Source organism: Haematobia irritans, chromosome 5 (genome assembly GCF_050003625.1).
Source record: "Haematobia irritans isolate KBUSLIRL chromosome 5, ASM5000362v1, whole genome shotgun sequence".
NCBI classification, from domain to species: Eukaryota; Metazoa; Arthropoda; class Insecta; order Diptera; family Muscidae; genus Haematobia; species Haematobia irritans.
The window spans coordinates 94,505,785-94,531,255 of NC_134401.1; the positions used below are offsets into that span (position 1 = coordinate 94,505,785).

Below are 25,471 nucleotides of genomic sequence, written 5' to 3' on the forward strand. Positions count from 1 at the left end.
ATTTCCAGGCTGCTAACTAAGGCAGGAGCTACGTCAAACATAGTACATAGAATCAGGCACAAGATAAACCTCCATGTAATGCGTTTGGCCATCGCAGCACACTTCCGCTCGAACTTTGCCTGAGCCAACCTTACACTTATATATTGGTGATACTTCAAGGCCTAATCGTCTCATGCGGTTTACATACTATCACTTATTCCGGACGGAATGTCGGTGTTTGTAAAGAATCTTACAGTGTGTCGGATCGATACGACTTGTCGGCGATGACTAAATAATCGGTAAATATGTTATCGATCCCACAAACATGCAGCAGTATCGATTATGCCTTCGGACTTAACTTATAATGTGCACAATATATGGGATATGTTCGACACGAGCGGAATAACTGATAGTCTGTAAAGCGCATCACGAAATCCTCGCAACCTTTCCTCAGGCAGGTGACAGACGCTGTCAAAAAGTGCCAAGACGTCAGGACCGCGCACCTATCCTGTCTTTGCAGGCGCCTCTGCCTAAAACTTTCCCTTGTCTTCTGCTATGTTCCCACCGACTCGTATTTCTCATTCGTTTTTCCAAAACATTTCACCGTTCATACCGGGTTGAGATGTTTTAGTTTGACAGTTACCATGGAAACTAGAAATTCACATTTACTCGGCGATGACTAAATAATCGGTAAATATGTTATCGATCCAATAAACATTCAGCAGTATCGATTATGTCGTCATTTATTCCGGACGACAGTGCTCGTGTCGGACATATCCCATATATTGTGCACATTATAAGTTAAGTCCGATACTGCTGCATGTTTGGAACAAATCTACTTTAGCACAAGTTGTTATAAATAAACCAATTTTTTTTTTGAGTGTAGATGAAGGGATTTCAAATCGAATATGTAAGTAAAATCGGTGAAAATCGGTATTTTCCTTTATATTTTTCTTAATTCTGACAGCAATTTTTCATGAAATGAATAAAATTCAGTTTTTGCGTATTTGGTAAAAATAGTACATTTTAAGCAGAAAATATTAAGTAAAAATTTTGTCGGAAGAGCGTAGTTTTAAAGATACCGACCCTTAAAAATTGGATATAGGTGGCCGACCTTCGGCCGGGATTTGACACTTTATCCAATGGACAGGGTCCAAAGTGGGCTAAAGCGACCTCTCCGGGTCCATGTTATTCTAAATATATTACTTTTAGGATGATTATGTGCGATGGATACTAAATCCAATATACGTGGCAATGAAAACTTTAGGGGCCCGTAACTCCGAAAATAGGTCTTTCCGCTAAAAAGTGGTATATTACATTTTGTGTTTAGAATCGAAAAGTATACACACTGGCCAAAAATTGGACCAATCGGACCACTTGTACTAAAGTAGATTTAAGCCGTAAGATTCTTTACAAACCCCGAATTCCGTCCGGAATAACTGATAGCCTGTAAAGCGCATTATACTAGCGGATTTGTCGCCGCAACTTGTTGTGCCGCAGGTTTGTCCGACCGTATACGGTCCCCTTAAAAAATGCACGTAAACAGATGTTCGCCTTCCGCCTATCGCTATGGTTATATTTACACACTTATAAGTTTACATTGGAGATTGAGTAACGTACAGCGTTTGGCGTACACAATGGAAATCGGCGTATTTGTTTAGTGATGTTAATTGAAATTTCCATCTTAGAGTTTTTTTGGTAGTGTGCAACAGTGATCGAAATGTCAATAGTAACTACATATATAAAAATACAACATATTAACAAAATAATAAAATGAAAAAACTAAAACTAATAAGACGCAGTGACTAATATTTTCGAATATGCCCTATACGATTTTAAGCTGTTGATACAAAACCAAAAATTACTGCAACAACAAAGACAACGCAAAAGTAAATAATGAGTTCAGAAAGGGAGAAGAAAGGATGGTTCCATTCGCTCACTAGACGGAAAAAGTCTCAGTCACAAAATTCAATAAACTTAAGTGCGGCGATATCTGATAATGAATTACTACCAACGCCGGCTGCCACCTCCTCGCAAATACAAAGCAATAATAATAACACAATTGATGCTGAGGCAACTTGTCACACGGTAGTAGGACGTAAGCGCAAAGAGGAGAAAAATGCATTTCAACGTTTTCGAAAGAAAATGGGTCTGAGATTTTCATTAAGAAGGCGGAAGTCATTCCAAGGCGATGGTGGAGCGACAACAGATGCTTCGTCGGAATTCCTAACTTCGTCGCCGGTACATCAGCCATTGCAATTCAATTTTAAGGGCAGCAATACTACAAATGACGAAGCTGATACTTTTACACCATTCTCAAATGATTTCAAACGTTTTATCAAAAAGAAATGGCTTGAAAGGGAAGATGGTCCAAATTGGATTATGTACGGAGCTAGTAGTGAAATGTTGAAGTAAGTTTTGATATAATTAATAATTATCTTGACATTAAAGGTTAATTTCGAAGATTTTGATATTCCCAACACACGAAGTTCCAACAATATAAACTACTCTGTTTTTTGGTTAAAAGGAACCAAACAAACCTAATTGCACTATTCAAAAATATTAGAGTAGCTTGTATCACTTTCATTTAAAAACAAAAATAGACTTCAATCAATTACACTTTTGATTCCATACAAAGGCATCCCTAATAAGGCACTTTCAGAACATTTAATATGTATCCTTTGGAACGAGTTTATGTAGATTATGCGGGACCTGTGTTGGGATGATACATGTTACGTCGAAGATAACATGAGATTCAACTATGTACAAGGATATATAATTATAGTGTGAAGAAATACTGCATGATGTTTGGTACGGTGGATGGTAAACTCATAAAACTCCCCTATCTACGCCAATAAACAAAAAATAAGTCAATACAACAATTTTATGATGATTTAGCAAAATTTATGCACAAGAGATATGAAAACTCTTTCAATTAGATTTTAAGATAATTTGCACTATTTATCTCAGCGGCTCGAGTACTATGATTTTGATATTTTAATGCATAATTAACCCACGCAAAGTAGACCTAGTAGAATTCTACCAAAAATGCTAGATTTTTTACTGTTTAGTAGATTGGTAGAATTCTCGGTGTTTTGGTAGATTTTGCAAAATATTTCTCTCAAACTAAGAGAAAATTCATAAATAGAAATTTTCTATAGTAACAAAATTTAAGAAAAATTTCTATAGAAATGAAATATTGAGAAATTTTTCGATAGAAATGAAATTTTGAAAAAAAAAATTCTATAGAAATTAAATTTGAGAAATTTGTTTATAGAAATAAAATTTTTGGAAAATTTTCTATAAAAATGAAATTTTGAAAAAATTTTCTATAGAAATAAAATGTTGAAAAAATTTTCTATAGAAAGAAATTTTGACAAAATTGTCTATAGAAATAAAATTTTGACAAAATTTTATATAGGAATAAAGTTTAGACAATATTTTATATAGAAATAAAATGTTGACAAAATTGTCTATAGAAATAAAATTTTGACAAAATTTTCTATAGAAATAAATTTTTGACAAAATTTTCTATAGAAGTAAGATTTTGACAAAATTTTCTAGAAAAAAAAAATATGAAAAAATAAAATTTTGAAAAAAATTTCTATAGAAATAAAATTTTGAAAAAATTTCTATAGAAATAAAATTTTGGCAAAATTTTTTATAGAAATAAAAATATTTGATTGGCAGTTTTGTAGTAAAATTTCCTCCAATCTTTGAAAGAATATTTTTGGCTCGAGTGGCAACCATGGTTCTAAGACGCTATATGGAAACCTAACATATAGCATCGAGTGTAACTAAATACTAGCATAAAAAACAAAAAATGTGTTAGTTATTCAAATATCGTACTATTCGGAAGTTAATCACAAATTTAAAATTGCTTAAAAGATAACCTAAGATAATTTTAATATCTCCATTGCTTATGTTTCTAGTTATTCAGACACAAAATCATCAGACACTACGGGCGGCAATAGATTAAACAAGGGAACAAAATTGAACTTTTTTGTGTTGATTTGAAATTTATAGCAAATTCTTAGTAATTTGAGGTCGCTGACTCCAAATCTGCACTTGGTTTTTTCTATCAGCTCGACTTTTCGAGATATACCGTTATGTTCAAAATTAAGGCACTTCCACTACATATATTAGAATGACTTGAAAACGGTTCACCATATTAAATTAAAAAAAAAACTGAAACTCCCAAACAATACTCTCTTTAAGCCGTCCTTACATTGTTTGGATAAAGTGATAATGTGTTTTGCTTCCTTAATATACAAATATATTTTTTCTTTTCAGCCAAGTTTGGTATTGGGGAGAAATATCAAGACGTGATGCACAAAAGCAATTAACCGATAAACCAACTGGATCTTTTTTGGTACGCGATTCAGAGACGAGTGGTTGTCAATTCACATTATCATTTCGAATAGTCAATGTAACACTACATTATCGTTTGGAGTATCGAAATGATTATTGGCATTTTGAAGAGTTAGAGTACGAGTCCATTGTCGAAATGATTGAAGACATTTTATATCGTTGTACAAATGATAATTTTGTATGTTTCGTTAAAGTACCAAATGAAGTTCAACCACCGTTTCCAGTTATATTGAAATACCCTCTAAGTCGTTACTGGAATATGCCAAAGCTTCAGGATTTGTGTCGGCGTGTTATACAGCGTACAACAAAATCGGAAGATATATCCAAACTTTCCATACCACCTCGTTTACAAATATATTTAGCTGAAAAAAGGGAATTGGTATTCTAGATGAACATAAAAATCAAACAAAGTAAATGTGTATACATGTCGTTTGTGTACAGAATATCCACTTTAAATCTCAAAATAGGGAAAATAAATTGACATCACATATAAATGAAGGCAGACCTCGATTTAATATTGCCATTTTATTCGTTACGCTTCGGAAATTTTGTATAAGCTGCCATAAAATGTACATATATCCTGACTGCCATGAACTTTTGGTCTTCGGCAACCATCTCTTTTTGTGTTTTGAAATCACATTTTCTTCCGAACCAAATTTACTCCTTTGGAAAACTAATGAAAAGCAAAGGTAATATTCAAATAAAATATGATTCGTGCAACAATTTAAATTCATGAACAGAAGAAGATTTAAAAATGCTTTTAAGCTGGCCTTAGTAGCACCGTCGAAGTGCGTTAGACTTGCATAACGAGGGTGTCGCTTTCGTTTCTCGACTGGGGCGACACTGGCAACGATAAGTTACGTACGTGAATTATTATTTGTACATGTGTCTGCTGAAAAATGGAAATTCGATCGTATATCGTTTCTATAAATTGACGAGACAAAAAATAGAAGAGATGCAGAGCCAAGACGAACAAGAAAAAAACAAAGCTTTATTAAATGAGGTTCACTTATGGCGATTTCGATTGGTAAAAAAGGTGCAACATCCTGGAAATTGCTTGCAAAATATGAAATATGAAATATAGCTTTTGGGTCCTGTATCCCTCACAATATTATGAATTAACAATAATTTTGGAATGACACTATCATTTGAGTGAAAATATAATGACGAAAAAAGTAGTGTAACGCCAAGGCAACATATTTTTTGCGAAACGACCTATTATTTTGCCGTTGCCGTTGAAGCCACCTAAATATAATATACTCCTTTGTTAATCCAACATGATTGATTTAAAGAAATAGCAGCTGGCTTAAGTTATCTCGCCTACACATACCAAAAGTGATATCTGACATCTTGAGAGCTTTAGAAAATCTAGCTCATACATAAAAGCGACCTAATTTTTATTTGGCATTTTGGGAACATATTGAAATGCCCATGACAAGGATAAATTTCCGGTTTAAACGATTAATCAAATAATAATAATTAAATGAATGGGCACTATAAATTTTTGGCTAGTTTGGAATGATGTTCATGTCCGGAATCTGACGTAAACTTTTTTTATTAATATAATCTTTTTTAACCGACCCAATTAACCGTGGAAATCGAGGCCTAACTGAATTTATTTTTTTTATATAATCAAAGTAAGATCTAACAAATTATTTTCTAACTATATTCTCACACAGTGTCGTTTGCAATGAACATTAATATACAAACTTGTGGCAGATTTTGCGTTTTATTTTTTATCTTGAGATTTGGTAATTTTTTATTTATGGTTTCACATAATAATTAATGAGTCTTATAGAATTATATTAATTATTCAATTTCTGCCATAACGCTTTAATATTAAATTTGTAATATTCCAGTTTGGCGGCTGGTCAAACTGAGCATAGTTGCAATTAAATGAAAATATACACGATAGAAAAGTTTTTTAGTAGTAAGCCATTTATTTTCTTGGAAATTTTAATATTTAACACAATGCTATGCAAATACGCGTCATGTATATAAGTATTAAAACATTATCTTTAATTAGCATATACATACATAAATAAAAACCAAAGATTTTAATAGTTACGTTAACTACCACCGGTTGTTTCCTAAAAATTTTATCAAAGTTTCTTCAAACATATTAAGTTTATATTAACTTACAAAAAAATGATATTAAAATAAAAAAATACAAAAAGGATTTTAAATCATCTAATTTCATGTCTTAAAAATAAAAAAAATATATATATTTATAAAGTAAAAATACTGTCCTATCAAAGCCTTGCTTTAATTTCACAAAACAAGTATGTCTTTGTCTTCCTTAAAACGCAACAATTTATGTTAAAACTCTTGTTCAATATATATGTATATTTAAGTACATACATACCAAGCATATTTCAATTGTATACAAATACACTCACAAAAATATGACAAATGTTATTTTTATTTCTAAAAATATGATAATTTCTTGAGTAAATAAATGCATATAAACACAAGATATATACATTGCTTTCGAATTCCCCACTTCCCCATTCAGAACTAAACCCCGCTAAAAAAACTTGATCGTGTACAACCGAAACTGGTGGTATTGAACGCATTGCACCTCGGTGAGCCTCAAAGGCCAAATGTGTAAGTAGCATTCGTTTTTCCAGTTTTTATTCGGTTGAGCACATTCAGGATTTTAGGAATAAAAAATAAGTACAAATAAAATAGTTAACCCATGGCAGTGGAGCCTACGTAGTGCTGGATTGTATGGATCGGACAACTTCATGGGCCAGCGATTTACGTCACGTCCGTATTAATTGTTATACGCAGTCTAGTTTTAATATTGAAGGTGGTGCTCACGTAGAGCTTCACTAATAAGTTTCTGATCCACTACCTTCAGAAAACTTGTACATCACTGTTCAGTTTCGAAGAGGTGTAATCGGTGGTGGGAATTCTTACACGTCGGAAATTGTTCCCCGCTACGGAAGTATGTATGGTCATACTGATTACATGTTTGCAATCGTAGAGCTCGATTGATTAATCATCTTATGCCCAAAATAATATATATATTTTTTTTAAAGAAACTTCAGACCCAAAATAAATAATATACTGGGAATGCTGTGCCAACGATATAGACGCTAGTGACCAAATCATATGGGGTTTAGCACCCAATCCTAGGACAGTCGAGATAGAGTTGTACACCGTGTAAGAAGTAATTCATGACTCATGATTGTATGGTAAACGAGGATGCCCCCACCAGCATGGTTGCCAAATTTGTCATCGACGTTGACTGCTTTGATATACGGCGTACTCTACAAATCCGTCTACAAACACAGCAAAACATTTCATTACCAAATAATTGATAAGTAATTACTATTAAATGGAAATCTTGATTACTTTCGCAAGGACATGTCCTATAAGGAAAGTATTTCTCTGCACCATTGCCAAGAGGTGAATCGTAAGCATGGACGAGATATGACTAAAAAATAACAAATTTATTGGTCACGTGGTCGTACTCATGAAATTTTTTGATGCTTTGTAACCGAAACTATCCGTCATTATTATCCAGCATGCGGTATTGTTGAGGGTATGAAACAAATGCTATTGGTAAGCAGTTTTTCACCTCAACTACTTACCCAGAATTTACTGGAAGGAGATCATTTCGCGTCTTTCTTGCTCTCCTTACTGCAATGGGTCCTATATGTCGGGTTCGAGCGATACAAGGAATCTCTCTTTGTCCAAGGATACAACCACGAGGTAGAATATAGTTTTGATGATATATACGATCGGTTAAATGCTTACCGCGGTGATCTTAATTGTTATTTCACTGTGATAAAATTTATGGATATCTGTCACCAAATCATCAACCACACTGTTCACTACATGGACAGCGAAAATATCTCGGTCGTGGTAACCAATCGGCAAACAAACTACCAGAAAATTCCAACAGTAGCATTTGCCAAACTTTCCAAGTCATTTCGCTCACACCACTTGCCCAATACCCTGCCAACATTTTTTTTTGGAATTGGTGACACTTTGGGTATCGACGTCAAGTTGAAAACACTTATAGACTTTTCCAATTTATAAATATAAGATTTCATAAAAATATTTATTTTAAGATCTGTACATTTTTATTAGTTCCCAAATGCCACAGATCATTCTTTCCCTGCCGTTAAAAATAAAATCCACATTTTTCTGAAAATGTTCTTTAAATTTTATTTTATTTATTTTTCTTTTATACTCTAAACTTTTGTCTTTTTTTATTAACATTATGATTATTATAATGTATTTAAAACTCAAAAGGCCAATAAGCTTCATTCGCCATAATAAAAAATAATTCATGAAAAAGTCAATTTAACAGTGCAAGCGATATAAAAAAATGTATGTATATAGTTCTTGGTAGGCGCAAGATCAACAAAACATAATAATGGAAATGTTGATATAACTTACAACAATCGCATTCAATTGTTCGCTAATATACGTGGCTGAACCATCTCACTGAATTTTATATTAATAAATTTTTCCTCGCACTGCGAATTATCCATGTATCTGTCAATATATTTTTCACCCACATAAAATAGTTCCGAATGACCATCTAAAAAGTTATAAAAATTATTAGATAAATTTATAAGTAGAGATAAATAGGCATAAATATAGGAGGGTGAAAACAAAACTAGAAAAAACAGTTTGGAAAAATGCCTTTTTATTTTTCATTTTTGTTCTTTAATTCAATTAATAATTTAATTGGAAAAATATTTTTTGTTCTGTGTGACCAAAATGGTTGTACTTTTTATGATTGGGACCCGATATTTTACAGTGATCCAAACGGAATAATAAAATTATTACACACACATACTAACCTGGAAGGCTCAAAAGCCAAATATTTAATAAAATCGCTAAGAACTCATTGATTTTCAAGCACTCTAAATTACAATAGAAACCTACCTAATATCACCAATTTTATCATCTTTGTGCGCTGTTGAGTTCGTTCAACTCGTCCAGCTAAGAACTTAGTGCAATCGGGATTTCCTAGGCGGTTGGCAAAAGGGATCTAAAATGGTCAATAAATCAGTATTGTTAAGCATAATAGTTACCAAATCCATCTCACCTTGAATATCATAATGTCATTAATGTTGGGCATATCTTTAGCTTCTTTGCATTTTCCAATAATATTGTTGACTCTAATGGTGCTATTTAAGGTACTTCTAGAGGGACTCGTCAAGGATTTTTCATTATTTTGAACTTCTGTCTCGTTTAAATCAATGACTTCTTCAATGTCTGATGTATCGGATATTGAAATATCTTGTATAAGTTTTGAGGTTCTATTTCTAAGGCTAATATCATTTTCCTCATCCCCGTCCATACTAAGATCAACGCAATCTACTGATTGGATACTCAAATCATTATCACCATTATTATTGGCATGATTGGTTGATATTGGTAGTTCATTTTTTTCTGTTGTAATGTGATCATTAACATCATTTTCATCGGCCTGCGAATAGTCAATAGATTTTTCAATAATAGTTTTGGTATTGTCTGTATTATTCAATGTATCATTCTTAGTTGTGGTATCATCTTCTTGTATTGTGTTATCTTTTTCCTGCATCGCATTATAGCTGGTAGATACTTCAGGCTCCTCATTATCTATTTCATCATTATTTTTAGATGTTGTTTTTGATTGATTGCATGCTACGTTCATTCTTTCTACAGGATTTATTTGAATGTCTTCCTGTATTTCTATTAATGGTTTCCTTTGATTTGTTTCTTCAATGGTTTTCGCACTTTTACTATTGATTTCAAATACTCTTGGTTTCTTTGCGTCTATCTCATCTAATTGACAATGAAATACTACTTTAATGACTGGCTTTTCCCGCAAGCCATTTGATTGCTTTTTAGAGTTTTTGTTTGATTCTGTAGTCGAAATTTCGCCGGAATCGTTGAAGTGAATATGATTCGTGTGTAACGATGATTGGTTTTTGAAGGGATTCTTAGAAGATCGCTGGCGTTGCCCCGAATTTCTGCCTTCAGTAATAAAAGTTGAGGATGGCAAGCTTCTAAGACGTGTGGGTGATATGGACAATTCAACTGCGTAGAGAACGAGTAAATATTTATAAGGGTATTATGTAATCCCATAATAATTTTAACTGTAAGGCGTTGTGACGTGGACTTTTCTGTGAACACATTTTTTAGAAATAAAATCTATAACTCGGCACTTTCTTATAATAAAAATTCTAAGTCAGTCTACCTTAGGCATTCAAGAATATTCTTTCGTTGTCTCAACCCGATTTTTTCAAAACCGTACCAGCTGTTTAGTGGGATCTTACAAGTTGCTTGAAGTATACCATATAATAATTATCCTGGAATTTGTAAGGTATTTCCTAGGATAAACTCCTTGCCCAACACCCCGTTATGTAGACATTACAGAGACCATGTACACACCTTACAAAAAATCGCTTGATATGAACAAAAATGGTAAAAGTGCTGGTCAACAGACCTCAAAACCATATAGCATTAAATGTCTAACACCGTCCTTACACCAAATGCGAGATTGGTTGTGGGTTGACTAGCATTTTCGCCCTTAAGGTGGGTATTAAGTTCGAGTTTAGTCGCTAAAATAATAATAATCCATTTTAAGGAATACAAACTTTGTGAAAATTTGCTTTGGACTATTCCCCATCAAGTTATAATAAAGTTTGCAACAAATGTGTATAAATTTTATGCCTTTTTTTACTGATTTAGTTTTCACTTTAGCGGCTAAACTTGAACTTAGTACTCACCTTTATCGAAGAAAATCTACAAAATGTAGTTATTTTCTCTATGCTAGATTTCGTTTTCGATAACCGCTCATACCAAACAGATTGAAACGATAAAAAAAATTGACAAAAAGTTTTATTACTAAGAATTTTCATATTTGCACCATCTAGCGACTTTTTAGGATTTACTTTTAGTTTTAGAATATGAATCTCATCTAGGCCCCTTGGGCAGGACTTTTATAGCATCATAAGAAATTTTATAATTATGAACATAATATCGTGCCATTGATATTTGTGATAAGCTTGTTGCAAGCAGACTTGAGTTGCAGATAAAGTCACCTTGTTGAATAGTTACAAGGTAATTGTGAACTATCAGTGTTGACCGCATAGACAACCGACAACCTGTGGTATAAAATACAGACTTATCAAACTGTGTATTTCCTAACCTTACGACTGTGCGTTTCGGCAGAATTTCCCCGAATCATCTTTATGTGGAAACCATAAATATGATTTGTAGTGGCGAATACACCGCTACATGTTCTCGCAACAGTACCTCCTAGGATTTTATCGCGTACAATCGCCTTCCAACGTAGTACACTCATAGAAAAAAAAAAAAATCTGCTAAAAACAGCAGCCAGTGTCTTCTGTTATATTTTTGTACCTCATGAACTAGCGGACAACAATTCGGGAAATTTGAAGATTTTACACAAAGTATTCTCAAAATAGCAAACAGATAACAATAAAAATAATAAAGAATAAGGCAAATATATAAATTATACATATTTGCTATTTTAGCAAACAATGCTTGTTTTTCCTTTTCAGCAGACATTTTGCTTTTTTAACAGATATTTCTTATTATCCATAGATCGAGATCCATCGTTGGGAGCCACCGTGGTGCAATTGTTAGCATGCCCGCCTTGTATACACAAGATCGTGGGATTGGTTATTGGTTGACTAGCATATCGATATCGTCTCCCGTGATCCGAAAAATTTAGATTTCGATCAAAAGTTCTCGATATCGCATGCCGTGATTAGCCTCCAGGCCACATACCACACAGGTTTGAACAGGCTTCATAAAGATACTTGAAGCCGCCAACAGTTTCTCCTGTTCACAGGTCCGATCAAGTTCAGATGCCTCTACTCCTGCATGTGACTATTTACAAGGTGAATATAATTTTTGTGTTATATAATTAATTTTATATTAATCTAATAATTCTTTTTATAGCTTGTTACTTAGAAACTCTTTACATGCCTTCTTGAATCTTGAAATAGTACAGATCGACTTTATACATTGTGGTAGCTCATTGTACTTTATACAACCTGAGTAATCTATTCTTTGTTTGCATTTTTCAAACCTACATCGAGGTTGAAAATCGCAATGGAAGATTGTACACAAGTTTCAAACCTCTATTTTGAATCCTTTGAAGGGATTTTAAGGAACTGCAATCTTTGTTGTACGCATACACACTGGCCAGGTAATTTATGTGCGATTGTATCAATGACTGAAAAATCATAAATTTCGTTCCCTCATCAAGTTTCCATTTCAATTTTTGCAGAATACCTACTGCGGGAGCAACTTTCTTCCTCACCTCTTCAATATGTAAATTCCATGACATGTTACTCTGAAGTAAAACACCAAGATATTTCACAGATCTTACCTACTGAATCAGGCTTCCATTGACAAAAACTTGGAAATCCTGGGTAATAGAAATGAAATGAAATCGGACCATTTTGGTTTTTCCAGGATTCAAAACTAATTGATTTAATCTAGCAAACTCAAACAACAAAGCAGAATCTCTTTCTATATTATTTCTCAATGTTGCATCAAACCTATAGGGATAAAATAAACAAACATCATCGGCAAACATAAAGAGCTTACCAGAAAAAGAAAGATTCTTAATATCATTCAAGTAAATTGCAAATAGTAAAGGACCAAGTCCACTACCTTGTGGCACGCCATACCTAACTGTTTCCAAAGAGCTTTTTGATTGATTGATCGGCACAAATTGTTTTCTATTCTTGAAATAATTTTCAAATAGTTTCAGTTCAGATCCCTTAATCCCATAAAACTCCAGTTTCCTTAACAAATGATGGTCTACCATATCAAATGCTTTCGAAAAATCAAAGAATATTCCCGCAACACCATTGAAACCCTTATCTAATACTTGACATATATATTGCACTACAGTTAAAACTGCGTCCTCAGTACCACATCCTTTCCTGAACCCAAATTGAAAATAATAAATAAATTTATTCTCCTCAAAATAGCCTAATAAATTCTCAAATAAAATCCTTTCAAATACTTTATATATCGTAGAAAGAATCGATATTGGTCTATAATTTTCCTCGGATTGTGGATTGGTTGTCTTCGGTATAGGAACAATCTTGTGTACCTTTAAAATATCTGGGTATTCAGATGAAGTTATCATTTTGTTAAAAAGTACTAATAAAGATGGTGAAATTTCATTCATGCACTCTTTTAGAAACTTAGGGGAAATATTGTCATTGCCTGCACATTTATCAACTTTCATAGACGTAACTACATCCACTATATCTTGAAAACTGATAACCTGCATCTCAAAACAACTACTTGACCTCTCAAGAGTAGTGAAAAAATTTATTGTATCCCCCGGACGAATTTCTATCTGGGCCTTTAGTTCATTTATCGAAGTGATAAAATATCTGTTTAAGCAGTTTGTCTTCTCCAAATCATCCTCTAAAATTTCCCCAACAGAATTACGCAACCTAACTTCATTCTGTTTTTTCCTCCCTAAAGTTTCATTAATGAAATTCCAAGTTTTTTTGGATCCTGAATATAGTATTACCGTAATTTTCCAACCCATAGATTTCAAACATAACTGAAAATGTTTCATTCTACTACTTTTTCAAAGAGCTAAGATTTGCCATCGCGCCTGTTAATATATAGTAGATGGATCTTTCATATAGAACTGCCCAATCAAATATACTCACTTGAATTTTCTGTAGGTTTTTTAGAACATTTGCGATTTTTTTTCGATTTTCTTTTTGTTTGACTATCAAAGGCTGTAGAATATTGCGAATTATCACAATTGGCGTTAATATTATGAGATGAATCTCCACTTGATTTGTCCAATGAAGAAGTCTTGTTTGTTGGTGACTCAGTTTTACTATTTTCATTGCAAGATTTCTCTTCTAAAACGGATTTTGTGTGTGATTTTTTATCATTTTCCATCGTTTTCTGTTTAATGGCATTTTCTGTAAATACTGAGGACGACTGTATGGGCAATGCTGGAGTATTTTCACAACTAGTGCTGGTGATTTCAGATGATTTATTCACTTTATCTCCCCCTTGTCGGAGTGTGGCATTAATGGCAGCAAAAGAATTCTTAATGCGCTTTGAGCTATTATTTGGTGTTGAGCTAGTTAAATCACAACCAAGAGAAAGATATTTTCTTTTCTTTTTACTTTCACTATATTGCTCATCATCCACCTGATTAAATACTTCTTCTATCCGTTCAGTTTCATCCTCATCGTGTTTTTTAGATTTTTTCTTTTTCTTGCTATTAGTTTTTTCTTTCGGTACAAATGCCCTGCAAATATAGAAAAATATAGCAGTCAATTTCAGGAGGGGACCTCCAGATATACTATGTCAAATGGGTGAAATTGTTTGAAACAGAATGGATTTACAAAAAACAATTGCAATTTTATTTATACTAGAATAAACAAGTTTTTGACCCATTCAAGTTTTTCTCTAAATTAAGAAAATTCATCCTTACTTTAAGTCCTTGCAAAATCGCACAATCTCGATAGGTTCCTAAAAGTAAAGATTATTTACCATATATGACCATGTTTCTCATCATCCTTTTTTCTTACGTCTTTTGGTAAATAGCAACCATCGTGGAGAAATCCAACATCAATATCGAATAAAGCTTCAACTCTTTTCTGTAAGTCAGATACCGTTTTCCACGAATCCACGTCGACCATTACCATTACCATTTTTCTTTCATCGTCGAAAAATGTGGATAGATCTATTTTAACGCCAAACTTACTCATATTCATGGTCGACAATTTTTTTGGTGTTTGTATTAAATGGCAATGTCCTTCACATCAAAAGCAAAATGAGCTTGCCGGTAAAATAATAAACAATAAATAAATTTCGACACAGTGTTGCCATTATATTTGAAATATATTCAATCATTATTTTTTGTGTAGTAAAGGCCAGTATTGAGTTGTCATTATAAGGTGAGTACTAAGTACGAGTTTAGCCGCGACACTTTTATGGTTTGTACTATGTTCGGTTTTCGAGTTGAAAATCATTTTATTTTCGCGATTACTTTTCCTGAAATAATCAAAATTATAAATAAATACAGACATATTCCTGTAAAGAAACTGCACATCGAGTTAACCTATCTACTTTACATTGAATTGTTTTAATAAAGTAACCGCGAAAACTTCAACGCGAAAAGCGAAGATAGTACTTACCTTATGCGCTTTACAGATTATCAGTTATTCTGGACGATAGTGCCAGCATTTCAATGTTTCATTTCATCCTCATCGCTACCACAGACTCGTAAGTGACACTGCAACAATCGCCAACTGTGATAGTATTTTGCCATCACTATTCGCATGAAAGTATTTTGCCATCACTATTGTTACAAGAGCCATTTTATATTTTGTGAAACACCAAGCGCAACTGGCTTATTATAATTTATTTCAATGAAAACGAAAATAAAGTGCTGAAAACATAGTTATTACGCTTAAAAGTGTGAAAAGTAAATTGGTGAACAATTCTTGACTTTCCAAATGGAATAAAGCGATAGTTTTTCAAATATTTTTCCAGACACGCTGCCTCCATTGGATATAAAAGTACTGGCTGATAGATGCTACAACATTGAACTTACAACTTGTAACTCAACATCAATCTCTTATTAATGCATAAAAATTTGTTAAATGTGATGTGATAGTCGTATAAATGTTATATTTATGAGAATTTATAAATGTTTCATAAAATTAATAAACATCTAAAAATCGTGTTTTACTTGACCCCAATGATTCTTTTACAACTATCTTAAAATGCACTTTGTCTGATTGTTTGAAGGGGCTCTTATTGGCGTCCTTCTAAATGTATCCAGAAGGGCTCCTAATAATTGCACTCATGCGATACTTTTTTGTAGTAACTTGGCGTGGTACAACTTCTCAATAGTGACGGCGCTTTTCCGAGGAGTTTTGGATATCGTATACGACTGTTTTCGACGTAGTGGGGATTCTCTGAAGCGCCCCCAAATTCAAAAAATGTTGGCAGGGTTATGAACGGCGCAATACACTACGGTCAGCGACGTTACGCTGGTTGTGCGATCTCATTTAGTATACCCTGAACTTGTCCGCGTTCTCAACCAACGAAATGCGCTTTGCACGCCGTAATTGGCGTTGCCGTTTCAATCAACTTTTGATCGAAAAACTGTATTTCATCTGGCAACACTGCTTGTAACAAATTAATTTTGCTGTTTTTAGTGTCTACTTCCACCAAACGTGGGAAAAGTATAGATTTCACGCAATCTTCATCATATACTAAATATATTGAATAGTAAAAGGCAAGTGTTCAAGTTTAGTCTATGCTCGGAGAGGAACTCTTAAGGATCCAGCAAATTAATATAGGATTTTTAACTTCATTCGATTGTTGGAAAAAGCGTGCATGTACATACTTTGCAAAAAGTTCTACTTGTGTGCAAAAATCTGAAGACTCTTGCAGTAATACACATTTTTGGCATCTAGCTGCAACTGTGGATCGGAATTTATACAATAAAGATTAATTCCGGACATTGGCATATTTTCACGCGCGAAGCACGGTAAACTCCTTGTAATTTGCACACAAAGATATACATACGCGACGCTAGGCTTTGTTGAAAACAAACAGAGGCACCGCAACTCATCGATTTTTAACCGGCATAAAACATTACCAAAACAACTAATACAAAGAGCTGAAAAATGGGAGCATATCTATCACAACCGAAAACGGACAAATTGTCCACAGACGAGATCAATAATTATTTAATTGTTGGCGCTAGTTCCATGCAGGGTTGGCGAAATAGTCAAGAGGTAAGATAATAAAGAATATCTGCATGTATGTATGTATGTTGTGTGAATGAATGATTTTTTCAATGGGAGTGTGGTGGGGGTACTAGAGCCAAAAAAATTATACCGCCATTTTGCTAGGCACATGTCTATAAGCCCCAAATTGAAACTGATTAAAGTATTTAGTTACAATGTACTCCATTCAAAAATGTAATATCGCTTCATTATGGGTTTATGTTTAAGACCTCAGAGCATGTATGATGGGACTTAATATCAAAGTGTCAAATAGAGAAGTAACGACAAAAACTTAATTTTGAGATGCATGAAAGATCTTAATTTACACTCTTCTGGATGACGAGAATTTTTACCGGTTTTCTTACTATATTCAACTTTGATTTCAATTTATTAAGCCAAATGAGAACTCCTAACTACATTTTTTCACTAAAGTGAAAAACGGTATAAAATTATACATATTTGTTGCAGATTTCATTATAACTTGATGGGGAATAGCCCAAAGCAAAATTTCACGAAGTTTGTATTTCTTAAAACGGATTATTAGAGAAAAGTAATCGTGAAAAAATGACGATTTTAGCTGCTAAACTCGAACTTAATACCCACCTTTACGCGCGATTCACGACAATTCATGTGACTCACGACAGATAATAGTTATTTTTTCGTGAGGTTGATTTCGTTGAAATTTTATTGACGCACACTCACGAACCGATTTTATTTTTCACTCACACAAGATATATTTGTTTTAGTCCCATTCACGCACATTCACGAGAGTTGCTTTGGATTTTATTCGCGACGCACGAGATTCACACGTTTCACGACAATTTCGTGCCACGCGCACACCTCTGCCCTGTTTCCGTATATCGAACTATAGCTTCGTATTTCAAAAAAAGGAAATTTGTTTTGGGTTCCTCCATTTCGAAAGGTAAGTTTTCGTTCGATATACAGAAACCTACCTGGCTTCGGTTCGTTTCCTACAGAGGAACCCAAATCATTTTTCTCTCGTTTCACATAAGTATTGTTTTTTGTCTGCTATGAAAATAATTTTTTTCTAAAGGTTCGGATAATTTGAAGATAATAATGAAGGAGAAAAATAACTGCTGATTCGAATTTTGGTTGAAAAGGTAATGTGATGGTATGTATAGATTTTTGTGCTAAAAACTTATCAATAAGTCAAAGTCACGACATCAAAAGTATTTTTATAAATTGCAAGCCTTTTTTCAAAAATTTAAAAAAATTTACTTCTCCATTTTTGAAAAAAGTTGAAAGTCGACTTTTGAACAATTTAGAAATTTTTGTCAATACACATGGCTTAGGTTAGATTGGGTGTAGTGACAGCCCGATATTTCAGGCTCACTTAGACTCTAGACTGAGGTGTGCTCGTTTCTGAAATTTCACTTGCGCACATTCACGGAGAAAAATATTTATTCACGCATGATACGTGTAGTAGCCAATCCCACTCACGCAAATTCATGAAATGAAAACTAGTACTCACGCACGAACTACTTTCAAAGACTCACGTTCACGCACGATTCACGACAATTCACGTAATTCACGAGACACGACATATTCCAAATCAGCAAAGGTAACAAAATTCAAAAATAGAATATAGTTCGAGAGCTAAATGAATTTCACTTAACATACGAGTGTGAATTAAATCTTGATTATTTGTGTGAGCGTGATTTTGCAGAAATTTTATTAACGCACATTCACGAACCTATTTTATTTCTCACGCACGCTTACGCACGACATATTTATTTTAGTCCCATTCACGCACATTCACGAGAGTTAGGTTAGGTATAGTGGCAGCCCGATATTTCAGGCCACTACTCAGTCCATTGTGATACCACAGCGGTGAACTTCTCTCTTATCACTGAGTGCTGCCCGATTCTATGTTAAGCTCAATGACAAGGGACCTTTTTATAGCCGAGTCCGAACGGTGTTCCACATTGCAGTGAAACCACTTAGAGAAGCTTTGAAACACTCAGAAATGTCACCATCATTACTGAGGTGGTGTAATCCACCGCTGTACAACTTTTTGGTGTTTGGTCGAAGCTGGGTTCGAACCCACGACCTTGTGTATGCAAGGCGGGCATGCGAACCATTGCATTACATGGAAATTTGGAAAATTGTTAATTAACTTGATTTTTTAAATAACTTGATAGTGTCAAACACATATTATTCTTATAGCCAAATCAAGAAAAGCGGCTCTATAGAAAAGATTTCCATTGCTGAACAAAAAATGCTTTGGTATATGGCTGTGTTTTGACAAAACAAATCACTTTTTTTGATTTTATAATAGAAGCAAAAGATTTTCATGGCTGAAATATTCAGAAAAGTCGCTACAAAAAGTGTTGCGGTATTTGTCTGGGTTTGTGATAAAGCAAATGGCCGTTTTGCAAGCTGACGAGCTAACTAATGCAAAATGGTGGCTCCAAATTTCTTGCAATTCTCTTTTTAGCCATATTTTTTTTCAGTAAATAGCGCAATCCGTTCTTTATTTTTTATGTTAATAACACGAATAATTAGAATGCCGTTTTATACCATATTCCCTAGGATGCTCATAATGCCATTTTGGATTTTGATAAAAATACTGCTTTCTTTGCTGTATACGATGGACATGGAGGTGCTGAAGTTTCAACATATTGTGCTGATAAGCTGCCCGGTTTTTTAAAGGCATTAGAGGCATATAAAAATGGCAATTTTGAACAGGCCTTAAAAGATGCATTCTTGGGATTTGATAAAACGCTTCTGGAACCTGCTGTAATTGAAATACTAAAAGTTTTAGCAGGAGAAAAAAATTTTGTTGATGGTGAAGATAGTGACGCTATGGATGATGATGATGAGGATTTAGCTGAACTCCACGAAGAAGGCAGTTTGCCGTTGGATGAAGTGATGGAAAAATATAAAGGTCATCCCTCTATGCCATCTTTAAAAAAGTTGAAAGAAAGCGGCAATGGTGGTTCTAAACCTCAATCACCATATTTGAGAGGTAGACGAGCTGCTGCAGTTATTGCAGATGCCGCAAATAGAGCTGAGTTAGATCCTGACTCAAAACCCGAAGGTTCTTCGACATCTAAGGCGGCATTAGCAGCTATTCAAGGTAAATTTGTATTACCATGGAAAATTTTAACTATTTTATTTAAATATTTTCTTGCTTTCAGACGAGGGACCAAGTTCTTCGAAATCATCGTCGTCATCCCAGGTAGCGAATAAGATGGAAACTGAAGAAGATTCCACCGTTAGTAGCAGTAGCAGCAGTGCCAGCAAAACAAATAACTCAAATGATTCCAATAAAAATGAGGCCGATGCCCAACCTTCATCATCGAAACAATCGAATGGCAAAGCCACACTATCACCTGATTCATCAGCAGTCAAGGAAAATGAACAAAATGGGAATGTCTCCTCAACAGATAAGAAGACCGAAACAGCAGCAAGTGAAGTTTCAGGATCTGAAGTAGCGACTAGTGGAAATGAGGGTCAAAAACAGAATGGAAATGTGGAATCTTCGACAAAATCACCATCTAAAATCGAAACATCCAATGCTTCAGCAATAAGCTCTACTAGCAAAGAGCAAAAATTGAAAAATGACATCAATTTTGATGTCGAAGACTCCAATGATGAAGAGGATTTTGATGGTGAGTTCAATTGTACATATTCATTTATATTACCAAGCACTTATTTTACACACCCTATCTAATATGAGTATAGAGACTGAAAGCAAGCTACATTAAAACTAGCATGGATACAAGATTGCAGCAATGCGCGTACAAGATCAATCTTTTAGTCAGTTCAATTAACCATTATTCGAATATTCTAGATCAAAGATTAACCTTTAAATCGATTGAATATTTCCATTGAAGGATTAGTTCGATATAAACATTCTAGACAGGTTAATTTTGCCACTCACAAAAATTAATATGTACTATTTAAAAATTTAATAAAAATGATGATATGATCACGGTTGCTCCCCATGGCAAAAATAATCTATCAACATTTGGAGAATATTTGACCACAAATCTGCCAAATTAAAAATCTTAATTTGAAGCTTTACATCAAATGTTTGTCAAAATTTTATTGCTATAGAAAATTTTGCCAAATATTTGACCACAAATCTACCAAATTAAAATTCTTAATTTGAAGCTTTGCATCAAATTTTTGTCAAAATTTTATTGCTATAGAAAATTTTGCCAAAATTATATTTTCTCACAACCATAGATTTTATTTCTATAAAATATTTTGTAAAAAATGTTTCTATAAAAAATTTTGTCAAAATTTCATTTCTATAGAACATTTTTTCAACATTTTATTTTTTATTTCTATAGAATATTTTGTCAAGATTTTATTTCTATAGAAAATTGTACCAATATTTTTTTATTATAGAAAAAATTAATTCTATAGAAGATTTTTCCAATTTTTTATTGGAATTTTGGTCAAAATTTTATTTCTAAAAAATTGAAATATCTCTCCAAAACAGTAAAAATTTAAATTTAGCAACATTAAGAAAATCTAGCGTTTTTGGTAGAATTCTACCAATTTGGGCAACCGTGTCTATTATACGCTCAGAGTTACCATAAAAATATTTGCATCATATATATTCCCCTTTTGATCCAATGGCGATCGGGTAGAGCTAAGGTGATTGCCAGTTTATGTGCAACGACGCGAAATGCAGTCCACTAGTTTTCAGTAAATTTCTGCAAAGCTTAAGACAAATTCAATTTCCCCGAAATGTCGTATAATTTCAGATGACGAAGAAGATTTGGGCGAAGAGAGCACAGAAGATGAAGATGCTGATTATGACGACGACGATGTAGAGGACGAAGATGAAGAGGGTGACGATGATGAGGAAGATGAAGGTAAGGATCAAGAAAACATGCTGTTTTGTATGAAAACTCTTATTTCAATTTTCCTTTCTCAGAATCTTATTTGGCAAATGAACAGTTTTGCGCAAACATGATTGAAGAACCAGGTAAAGACAGTGGTTGTACCGCGGTTGTTGGTCTTTTACATGGCCGTGATTTGTATGTGGCAAATGCTGGTGACTCCCGGTGTGTTGTTTGCCGCAATGGCAAAGCCATCGAGATGAGTTTGGACCACAAACCTGAAGATGATGAAGAATCGGCCCGCATTATTAAGGCCGGAGGACGTGTCACGTTAGATGGTCGTGTTAATGGCGGATTAAATCTGTCGAGAGCTTTGGGCGACCATGCTTATAAAATGGTAAGAAACTAGACGCATTATTTATACAAATTAACCCTTTAGACTACCGATGTCAATGACCGTATTGTCTAAACTTAGTTCATCACAAACTACATTTTATATTTTTTACCTCATACCAAAAATAAGTTAACATTTTACTTTGTGATTGTACTTTCTTCAGTAAATGGACCATTTGGAAATTGATGAAAGTACACAAAGCAGTGTTGTTAGGGCGGATAAAAATTAATGTTTTCTCGTAAAAAAAATATTAAAGTTTATTACATACTTGTTTTATATCCACTTACGTTTTGCTTGATATTATCGAAAATTTACTTACTTTGTAAAAAATGCTATATGCTATAGCATTTTTTCTTGACATATTAATGCTCTATTCCTGTATTTTTTTGTAAAAAATGCTATATGCTATAGCATTTTTTCTTGACATATTAATGCTCTATTCCTGTATATTGAACAAGAGTATTTCAAACTAAAGAAAATTGATTTGGGTTCCTCCATGTCGAAAGGCAAATCAGTTCATATTTTGTTGTGATGTTACTTTCGAGTGGAAAACGAACGTAACATCGTTAAAATTTGAAAAAATTATCAGGCCCAAAATTAAAAAAATACTCATTTTGATAATTATTGTATTCACATATAAATGAAACGATCTTTCAAAACGAAATACGAAAATCCAAATTGATTCGAATTCGCGTGACTGCTTTTATTTCGATGGGGTTTCCATTCGATACACAGAAACAAAGTCTTGAATATATTAGAAAAACAAATAATTATAAAGGTCCCCCTCCGTATGAGAAGAAAGATTGTTCCAAAAATACGTTTTTCTAATTTTATTAACCTCTTTGCAGACCCCCAATTTGCCCGCTGAGGAACAAATGATTTCGGCATTACCAGATATTAAGAAACTTATTATAACGCCCGAAGATGAGTTCATGGTCCTTGCATGCGATGGTATTTGGAATTATATGACAAGCGAAGAAGTTGTCGAATTTGTGCGCTTACGCCTTAAGGATGAAACCAAAAAAATGTCCGAAATTTGCGAGGAACTCTTTGATGCCTGTTTAGCTCCCAACACATTGGGTGATGGGACTGGCTGCGATAATATGACCGCTGTCATTGTGCGTTTCAAGCCCTCTGTGTTGGAATTACCAACTAAAATTGATCCTAAGACAACGGAAGATGTTCTGCTACTAGCCAAACAAAGCGAAGTTGATGAATCTTCACCACTCAAGGCCCAGAAACGATCTGCTTCACCCACCTCAGATGAATCAAATGAAGCCGAAAACCAAACAAAACGTTTAAAGACTGACAATAATGAAAAAGATGGTGATTCTACCTCTGCTTCTTCTAGCATAGGATCTACAACGGCTGCTAATAAAACATCAGGCGATAGCGCATCCTGCGTCGCTTCTTCAGCTGGTGATGATGCTAAAATGAAAGAAGACGAATCGTCATCCACTGTAGAATCTTCAACGTAAGACGTTTGTTTTTGCCATCTGCCCTCACTAATAGATATGTAAACATAACCACTCCTCATATTTTTACTACTTCACTACATGCATAACTCAACCTAATATTAAAATATGTCATAATTCTGACTTTTTTTATTTATAAGTTGGTGTGTAATATTCTAACTACTCCCGCCCTCAACTTACCCGTTAGATTTTAAGTTTATAAGATAAATTTACAACACCCACATGAGATAATAAAATAGAAAGAACATACACAGTTTCAACCAAATGCACACATGGATGGATGTGGGCTATAATTTAAGGCCAATAATAAAATAAAAAGTATCAGTTACTTGTTATAATTTGTAAAGCATCAAAGCTTGTTTTTATGGCCTTGATATAATTATTTCAGTAGTAAAGTAGCAGACATGGCTAGACCCATTTCAAAGAAAGTGCTCCTTGCCTTTGCACAACCTATCTACAATAATGTCCCCAAGTCAACATTTTACATACAAAATCATTTCCCATACACTAAAAAATAGCTCAAAGAGCGATAATATTCTTAAAATTTTGAGAGAAAAAAAAAACAACAACAAAGATTTTAGTTTTTAGAGAGAAATACAGTTATTTTAAGTTTTCATCATCTAGTTTTTAACTTATTTGTGGGCATTAATTTTTTATGTAGAATATCATTTGCCTGCCCTTATTGTATGCTTCGTTTTCCCCTGTATTTCATGAAACAAAAATTCTGGACGAAATTTTATGATTTGAAAATCTTTGTATATTTTAAAAGCTACATTTTTGCTTTAAATTATTACTCTAGCAATTAGTTTTTTTCAAGACAAAATTTGCTAAAAAAATATATAGAAAGTTATCTTTCATATGGTTTTTCCAAAAGTAATCCTTAATAAAAAAATTCCCAATGCATCTATGTATTTTGTCTTGACAAAAATTAATGTTATATAGTATTAAAATTTAGAGTTCATCCATACACACATACACATCCTTTATATACTACCTATATAAAACAGTATATAAGAATCAACAACAGTTCTATTAAACATGAAATAATAAATGATATACAATCGTAAGGGATGATTGACATAACCAGCTAATGTTTTTATTTCAACACACATGGTAACTTTACCGAACAAATATTGTTTCACTTCTTCGATTTCACTTAATTTTCAGCAGTATGTTTGTTTGGTGTTACAAAATGGTTCCGACAGAAGATTTTTTGTCGAAAAAACAACCAAGTGCTTGAAATGTATTGTACGAGGGGCAACATCCAATTTTGTTTTGGCATGGAAGATGTACCACGACAAATGGTAGAAAGGGAGCATTTCCAAATTTCCATTGGGTATTGAAAAACTGAAAAATTATTAAACATATTATTTATTAGGTCCATTCGGATCACGGTGAAAGTTATTGAATGCTTTTTAAATTGTTATACCGGAAAGATATCCACGGTTCGAAAACCAAGAATACATTCGTCAATGCTATATGAGCCCAAATAAAAGTTACCGAACTTGTATGTCAAATCAGAATGGACTTAGTTTGCACTTCACAAGAAGTTCTTTTGCATTGATATTTAAAAATCCTTTTAAGCAGTTTTCGCAAAAAAAAATATTAATTTTCAGAATTTTACTGTGTATAAAACACAGTAGCCTTCCT

At 33.6% G+C, this 25,471-nt stretch overlaps 3 protein-coding genes across 3 annotated transcripts; 2 read left to right on the forward strand and 1 right to left on the reverse strand.

Moving 5' to 3' along the window:
- The first annotated feature begins 1,737 nt into the window (after positions 1-1,737).
- Positions 1,738-4,848, forward strand: Socs44A (Suppressor of Cytokine Signaling at 44A). The gene is made up of 2 exons (XM_075313866.1): positions 1,738-2,390; positions 4,273-4,848. Exons 1-2 carry the CDS (start codon positions 1,876-1,878, stop codon positions 4,736-4,738), a joined length of 981 nt encoding a protein of 326 aa, XP_075169981.1. The 5' UTR covers positions 1,738-1,875; the 3' UTR covers positions 4,739-4,848.
- Positions 4,849-8,503: 3,655 nt separating this feature from the next.
- Positions 8,504-15,198, reverse strand: coil (coilin). The gene is made up of 6 exons (XM_075313867.1): positions 14,919-15,198; positions 14,822-14,859; positions 14,037-14,635; positions 9,422-10,398; positions 9,259-9,364; positions 8,504-8,908 (listed from the first exon to the last, which is right to left on the reverse strand). The coding sequence occupies exons 1-6, from the start codon at positions 15,102-15,104 to the stop codon at positions 8,775-8,777; spliced, it is 2,040 nt and encodes a 679-aa protein (XP_075169982.1). The 5' UTR covers positions 15,105-15,198; the 3' UTR covers positions 8,504-8,774.
- A 1,326-nt stretch (positions 15,199-16,524) lies between these two features.
- LOC142241972 (putative protein phosphatase CG10417) lies at positions 16,525-24,175 on the forward strand. Its single transcript, XM_075313868.1, has 6 exons — positions 16,525-17,141; positions 19,686-20,232; positions 20,294-20,767; positions 21,875-21,985; positions 22,048-22,349; positions 23,195-24,175. Exons 1-6 carry the CDS (start codon positions 17,031-17,033, stop codon positions 23,822-23,824), a joined length of 2,175 nt encoding a protein of 724 aa, XP_075169983.1. The 5' UTR covers positions 16,525-17,030; the 3' UTR covers positions 23,825-24,175.
- The last annotated feature ends 1,296 nt before the right edge of the window (positions 24,176-25,471 follow it).